Source organism: Citrus sinensis, chromosome 9 (assembly GCF_022201045.2).
Source record: "Citrus sinensis cultivar Valencia sweet orange chromosome 9, DVS_A1.0, whole genome shotgun sequence".
Taxonomy (NCBI): Eukaryota; Viridiplantae; Streptophyta; class Magnoliopsida; order Sapindales; family Rutaceae; genus Citrus; species Citrus sinensis.
In genome coordinates this window covers 12,820,175-12,827,468 of record NC_068564.1, presented here as the reverse complement: position 1 = coordinate 12,827,468, position 7,294 = coordinate 12,820,175, and the positions used below count along the sequence as shown (strand labels likewise).

At 29.4% G+C, this 7,294-nt stretch overlaps 1 protein-coding gene across 1 annotated transcript; it reads right to left on the bottom strand.

Moving 5' to 3' along the window:
- Window positions 1-2,874: 2,874 nt before the first annotated feature.
- On the bottom strand, window positions 2,875-6,687 carry LOC102622146 (protein STRICTOSIDINE SYNTHASE-LIKE 10-like). The gene is made up of 3 exons (XM_006494327.4): window positions 6,281-6,687; window positions 4,367-4,630; window positions 2,875-3,680 (listed from the first exon to the last, which is right to left on the bottom strand). The coding sequence occupies exons 1-3, from the start codon at window positions 6,583-6,585 to the stop codon at window positions 3,104-3,106; spliced, it is 1,146 nt and encodes a 381-aa protein (XP_006494390.2). The 5' UTR covers window positions 6,586-6,687; the 3' UTR covers window positions 2,875-3,103.
- Window positions 6,688-7,294: the final 607 nt, after the last annotated feature.

The window sequence follows — 7,294 nt, the reverse complement described above, 5'->3', positions numbered from 1 at the left end:
TTATTTTAGGAATTGAATAGAATACAAATAGAAATGGGTTTAGTGCCTTTTTGGTAAGACTTATTTAATGGTCATAAGTGCTTATTTAATCACATAAAGCTCTTATTATAATTTTTGTTGGTGTTTGATTATTTTTTAATAAAGTTTTTGAAACTTAAATAAACTATTTTGCTTCTACTAGTAAGCTCAAATTTTGGGGCTGTGAGAGTAGAGGTCGAAAAACTTTTTTAAAATGTTAAAATATCTAAAATATCCCTACTTATTTGACAATTTTATTTTATTATTTTTATAACATAACTTTAAAAAATTTACCTATTAAAGTAATTTCATAAATTTTTAATAAAAACTCTTATTGACAACCTAACGATAAATTTTTTTTTAGTAAAAATTCTATTTATAAAAGCTCTTTTAACAAAAACTCTACTTAAATAAGATCTATTTAAAAAATTGTATCAAACAGAGCCTTAGTGCCCTTTAAAATCCTTAAATACCCCTTCCCTTTTGAATTTTATTTCTAAAATGCCCCCAATTTAATTGTGAAAAATAAACATATATATTAAAATTAACCATTTTCCATAAATTTTCACATTAAAAAAATAATTCTTTTAAGCTTTATTTATAAAATATATACAGACCTTAAAATCTTAAATTTTTTTTTACATAATTTCTATGTCCATGATAATTTTGAAGGGCGTCAAATAACTTACTCATTTTTGTATTTTGTTATAGAAGCCCAATTTTGGGTTTAATTTGGAATAAGGCCCAAGAAGAGTATTCAAGATGTGATAAAAAGTTTAAATAAGTATGGCTATATATTCCAAACTGTATCGCAAATGATATGAAATAATCAATTAATTGATGAGATAATAATTAATTCACTTGAATATTATAAATAATTTCTAACCACTTTATGAATGATATACTATTTGAAATGAAATTTAGGATAAAAAATTTTAAAATTTCTATTATTACACATCATTTAGTTCCTTCTCAACTTGTTTTATTCAAGTCCTTAATTGAATTTCACTAAAAAAGTAACAACACAAGGGCGACCTAGTTAGATTAAATTGAGCTCTCTTCTCTTCTCTTTTATTTATCTTTACGAGACGTGTTAAGGTTTTAAGCTAACCTAGGCTAAAGTAATTAACTACTCAAAAGGAAACTTATAGAAAATTAATTGTTTAATACATTTTCTGTTTTTTTAAACTATCTTTTTGTTGCTTAGCTCTACTCCATAATATTACATATATGCTATTTACAGGCGCTTTGCAATTATAATCCCTCATTTAAGTTATCAATGGGCTCAACATACATTTGTAGTCAAGATAATCCAGCATCCTAATGGAAGCAATTATAATCAGTGAAATTATATATTAACCATATAAAATTTGTACAATACAACTCTTGATGGGTTTTTAGTATTGATCATATAATTCTCTGCCTAAAATGTGTCAACTTAATTAGTCTATTGAAAATTATCATTAGAGAACCTCAATAAGTGTCAATGTACAAGATATAATTAAATTGATTAGACAGTTGAGATATCAATTCAATTAATGATGTGGTATAGAGGATTATTCAGTAAAGAAATTATTGTGGCATGATTCAAATTATCATTCAGGAATAAAATTCTAAAAAGCATACAATTATGAAAGTCAATTCTCATATTTTAGTACAGTAGATTTAATACCAAATAATTAGTTTAGTTTAATTATAGGTTTAATTATTGTAACCACTATTGTATGTACCTAAATGATCTCCAAATAACTAGCTATTGATTGCACCACTATTCAACTGATAAGCAAGATAACTAGATATTTCCATCAATAGCTTAAATATATTATTTGGTGAAAGCTTTATTTAATATGCTTGTGTTTAGGACCGTGTGTTATTTTATAAGGTGGATCCTATATTAAGCATAAGTGATGCACTATGGTGGAGAAGACAATTATGTTGTATTTGTCTAAACTCTATTTAATCAATCACAATCATCCTATTTTATATAGATAACAAAGATGAACCGGTTTCATACATTTATCTGTATTTTGGTAATTATATTGTGTCACAAGGCTTATAGTAGTAAAATTTATTAAATGCGTACGGAGATGTAATCAAAAATGCTTTTGAGGTAGGCTGAAATTTTTTACTTAATAACGTTTAGTAATAGTACTAAATAATATTCGTGATCAAACTTTAACGTTCTAAAGAATATATATACATGAGTGTGTGTGTTTAAAAATGGTACTGCAATTGAAATTATCGGATCGCAATTCTCAATCAATATATAAAATTATCATAATTTAGAAATCGTACTTTTGTCTTTTCATAGTAGTAATTTATGCTCCTAAGTCATGAACTAGTCACCAGCAATCATTTAGGTTACAATCTGTCACCACCAATCATATTAGGTCACGATCCATCATCATTAATCTTGTTATTTCACGATTCGTCACAAACAATCTTCCAAGTTACCACTCAAGTTCGATATGCACTTAACGTGTGAATGCATTTATCACTACTCAAAGCAGCTAGCAAGAAAAAAACTTTTCTCCTAAAGTTAGAGAGAATATTTTTCTTTATTTTCTATATTGTGGCTTCTCTACTCTTTTGTAAAAAGCAAGTTTTTTATATCTTTTTAGTAGAAACCTTAAGCCCTTTATTTTATTTTATTTTTATTCTATTGGATAAAAAGAATATTTGATTTAAATAAAGATAAAATAAGTTTATAATAAAAAAATTTTAATTAATGGTTTTTTATTAGCTTCAGAAGTTGCTTTTAAAAGCCACCCTAACTTCTAAATTTTTTTAAATAAAATGAAGAGTTTTCTGAAATAACCAATTTAAAATTTTTATCAAACATCTTTGGTAAAAAAATTATTAAAGAAATCTATTTTAAGCTTTTATTAAGAGTCCCAAATTAGGATGGAAAGTATAAGGACTAAATACATGTTCATGAGCAAGGGTTTGACCGTTTGAGTCAGTCTATCACCCAACTATAAGGACTAAATAAATGTTCATGAACGTTATTCACAATCTAATAATCAAAACGCAGGGGTATAAGTTAACTTCCCTATTACATATAAAAGGATGGAAAGTACGTAGTTCAATTTCGAAACCTATTGTATATGCCAATAAAAGGCATTAGCACTGATCCCATCCATAACTGGCCATCCTTCTCTTCCACTTCACTAATAAAACTCAAAGTTTTTCCTTCACAATCTTCTAAAACCTCCAAGACTTCTCCCTTTTCACTAAGCTTGATAGCAGTTGCGTGGGGCTTCCCTCCTACCAACAGTGAATGCAGTTGCCTAAAGCTTAGTGGAAGTTTCAACAATGTCTTCCCCAGCCAAGAATTCAGAAGAATCAACTTTCCAAAAAGTCCTTTCTTTGCATGCAAGGCAACCCAAAACTCCCCATTTGAATTAATTCGGACATTGTCCGGAAATCCAGGGAGCTCGGCAAAAACATCCTGCTTTCCACTGTTAGGACCATGAAGCCAAAATCTTAGAATCCGACAGTTCGAGGTTTCAGCTATTAGTATAAAGGTGCGGTCTCTGCTCAATGCTACTCCATTTGCAAATGCAAGGCCTTGTAGTAAGATTGTTACTTCTTTGGTTGTTTTTTCATACTTCAATAACCTGCCTGTCTTATCTCCACTCAAGATTGATGACATGAATTGCCTGCAAACAAAGGTTTCAACAGAATTTCAGATTGTGACGTTTTCACTTTTCTACTTTTAGTTTATACTTTATTTTTGTCTTTGTAAGAATAAATTGACTCCTAATAACTAAGACACGTGGATAATAATCCAGAAAAAATAACTAAATAATTAAATAAAGAGGCATTATAAAGCAATGAAACCTCAAGTTTTATAAGGAGAAAAAGTGATCAAGAAAATAGGGATTGACAGATGAATTTCTTTCAATAATTCAAGTTTTGATTACTTTATAAAAATAAAATAAAATAAAACAGAAGAAACGTTTCTCAATCTTCGTGCCGAACCTTTCAACCTCACTTGAATGATATTCTCTATCTAATTCTTCAGTAGTTACTTCTAACTTTTCATGTTTATTTAACCCAAGTTTGGTGATATTCTAATCACTGCACTAAGTTTGATAGTTTAAGTGGTTCTAACTACCATGCTTAAATTCAGTGATCTGGTACACAGAAGAAATGTCTTCTCATGGAATTTGTCTTAAATTACTTCCAAATACAGCAGGAATTTATCCTAACAATATATATATATATATATATATATATATATACATATCTAAGCCATTATGAAGGGATAGCACGTACTGCCAGACCCAAATTTATATCCAAACTATGCAGGTATAGAGGAAACTGCAAATTTTTGCTAAATTACCTTCTCTGGAAACCTGTGCTTGAATCTGTGAAGTAGATCACACCTTTATGTTCATCGATGTCCAAATCATTGGTAAAGCGCAATGGCTGACCTGCAGCTTCTGTGACTAGTTGAGTGGCTAAACCACCTTCAGGCCCCACAACTTGAAAACCAAGGTAGGCATCAGCAATGTAGAGATCTCCTGTTTTCTTATCAAATCGGATTCCTAACGGCCTCCCACAGATATGCTCAATGTCTGGCGCAAATGGTCGAACACACTCCTTCCTTGAAAAGTATACATGTATAGTTTCCAATCAATTATAAGTAACAGAAGCAATAACATTAGAAGAAACGGATTTATTAGAGAGCTCTGTGTACAGTATACAGTATACAGGCCAATTTCTTTCAACCTAGTACAATTTTGAAATACCATTTCATCTGTGAGGGGGAAAAACCAAAAAAAAAATCATCATTCCTTATTTTTTTTTCAATAAGCTTTTTAATGTCACTTGCTGGGCTGTTATCATACAAGATTGTAGGTACTGAGAACTCTTACATTACTATATTTTGAGAAGCTGCAATGCAACGAATACATAATTAAAGTTGTTAAAGCATGGATTTTTTTAGGTTCAGCGCACAGTTGCATAGCTCTTAACAAAGAAACTCAGAAAATAGGTAGTTGGCTGGTAAAATCTTTAGGCAACAACATACCATAAGACTAACCCATTGGGCAGCCGGGAGCAATGTTATATCCACAAATTGCTCGTTAGTGGCGAGGAATAAAAAATTCATTATACAAAATATTTGTCAACTATTTCATGCTAAATTTGCATGATAACTAACGTTAGAGTTCAACTGACATAAGGCCAATATCCTCAAGTCTCACATTGACTAATCATCTTTAAGATAACTAATTAAAGTGGGATCAGACATTTTATAAGACACAGACACAAGAGTGACAGGCTCGAACCATAGAAAGGTCTTATTAAATAATTAATCTATGTTGATATGGCACATTAACTCATGTTTGGCGAAACTTGCATTAAGTGAGAGAATGAATGAAAAGGGAGGAAAAAGGAAACAAAAGATGTGATGTTGGCATTACTTTAACAGACATACGGATAAATGATGTGATTGTCTTAGATTAGTAGGATATTAGTATGAGAGATTAAGGTAAATCATAATTTAGAACAGTTTAATGTAGTACATGCCAAGAACAAACATTTCAACCTTTAGCAAAAACAGAGAATGGAATACAAGTAAACGAACAAACCCCATCTGGTCTACTTTAACCTTTTCTCTTTAGTTATTTTCTTTCCATTTTGTTTCTGAGTTTCACTTCACATAAAAGTGAGTAGGACCCAACAAATTAACAGAACATAAGACTGATAGTAAGCACCCTTAGGACAAAGATAGATATTAACTTAAAATTATCAAATTAGAGTAATGCCAATACTAAGCCATTACTTGTGAGTTTTAATAGCAAAAGATCCTTTGCAGATTAGTAGATTGTAATAAGTCCAGAATATGGACCCAGAAATGAGGCAAGGAGGTGACTGCCACTTGGCTAAAGAGTGGTTTGTGTATAACTTACAATAGTATAGTTTTTAAGTTGGCAAAAAGCAATACGAAAACAAGAATCATTCTCTGCTAACTTTTTTCTTAGCCAAAAGCAGGCATCCACAACTACAAGAAATCAAGAATCATTAAGTAAACAGATTAGGTAACTTGTAGTTTCTTACTAACTTCTATTACCCCAGCAACTTTAATTACCTCACGCTATAATTAACAAAAATTAAAAATAAAAAATTCTTAGCTAAATATCAAAACTAGGCAATCGCATCAGCAAGTTTAATGGCGCAAAAGAAATTAATATATATGTATATTTGAAAACTAGAATGAGTCATTAATTGAAGAGATGATATATGTAGATACCTTTGAGAAGTGGTGACAGCAAATTCAGTCCAACCAAGTTCATCACCTTGCCATTTAAGAATACGACCATCAGCGACGCCAGTGTAGGGGCCATCTCCATTGGGATCGAAAGCAATGCTCTCAGGACCCAGAGCACCAGTGACTTGGATGATCTTGCTACCTTCCAGATTATTCTTGGATCCTTCTATGCACGGCGCACAGAAGAGGTTTCTCAGAGTAGTATTTGTTTGGTTGATTGATATAATTACAGAGACTATTGCTATTACTATTGCCGCAGATGCTACAATCTTTTTGTTTCTGTTCATGGCTGCTTGTGGGCTGTTTCTTCTTATCTTTACTTATTAAAAGAAAAGAGCTTCGATTATGAGGGGTTATCTCCTCCTCTGGCTCCTAATAAATAAATTTAAATTGCTTAGAAATCGGAAGAATGTCTTTCCCATAGTCATTATTATTATTATTTTCCGCGAGGACAAATTATTTTGCACGATTGGTCAACAGATGTTACCGCATCAATTGAATGACAGTACAGCGCCCGTATTCTTTTTATTATTATTAGAAAAAAAAAATATGTGCCCCCTTAAAATTTAAATAAATGATTATATAGTTAAGATATCAAAATTATTTTTTATTAAAATATTTTTTGACTCTATTAATTAAAAAAATTGACTCTAATGTTTTAAATAAATAAAAATATAATATTAAATAATATAATAATATATAAATTTTAAAATAATTTCAATATTTAAAATATTTTAATAATTTACAATCTTATATTATATTAAACTAATTTTATATTATATAAAAAATAATATTAAAATAAATATTTAAAATTTAAATTATTTTTAATATTATATAAAATCATTTTTATTTTATTAATCCATGAAATATATTTTATTAATTATAAAATCTATTCAACCCAAAGATTTATTTAAAATTTTAATAATAAAAAAATATATTATTAAAATAAATATACTAATTTACATTTAAAATTATTCTATATATTAAAAAATATTC

Bases quoted from the DNA above. Each gene is read 5' to 3' on its own strand.
- LOC102622146 (XM_006494327.4), bottom strand. From the start codon at position 6,585: ATGAACAGAAACAAAAAGATTGTAGCATCTGCGGCAATAGTAATAGCA. The intron at 4,631-6,280 runs GTATCTACATAT...ATACTTTTCAAG, and splicing joins GCTGTCACCACTTCTCAAAG to GAAGGAGTGTGTTCGACCAT. The intron at 3,681-4,366 runs GTAATTTAGCAA...CTTTGTTTGCAG, and splicing joins AGCACAGGTTTCCAGAGAAG to GCAATTCATGTCATCAATCT.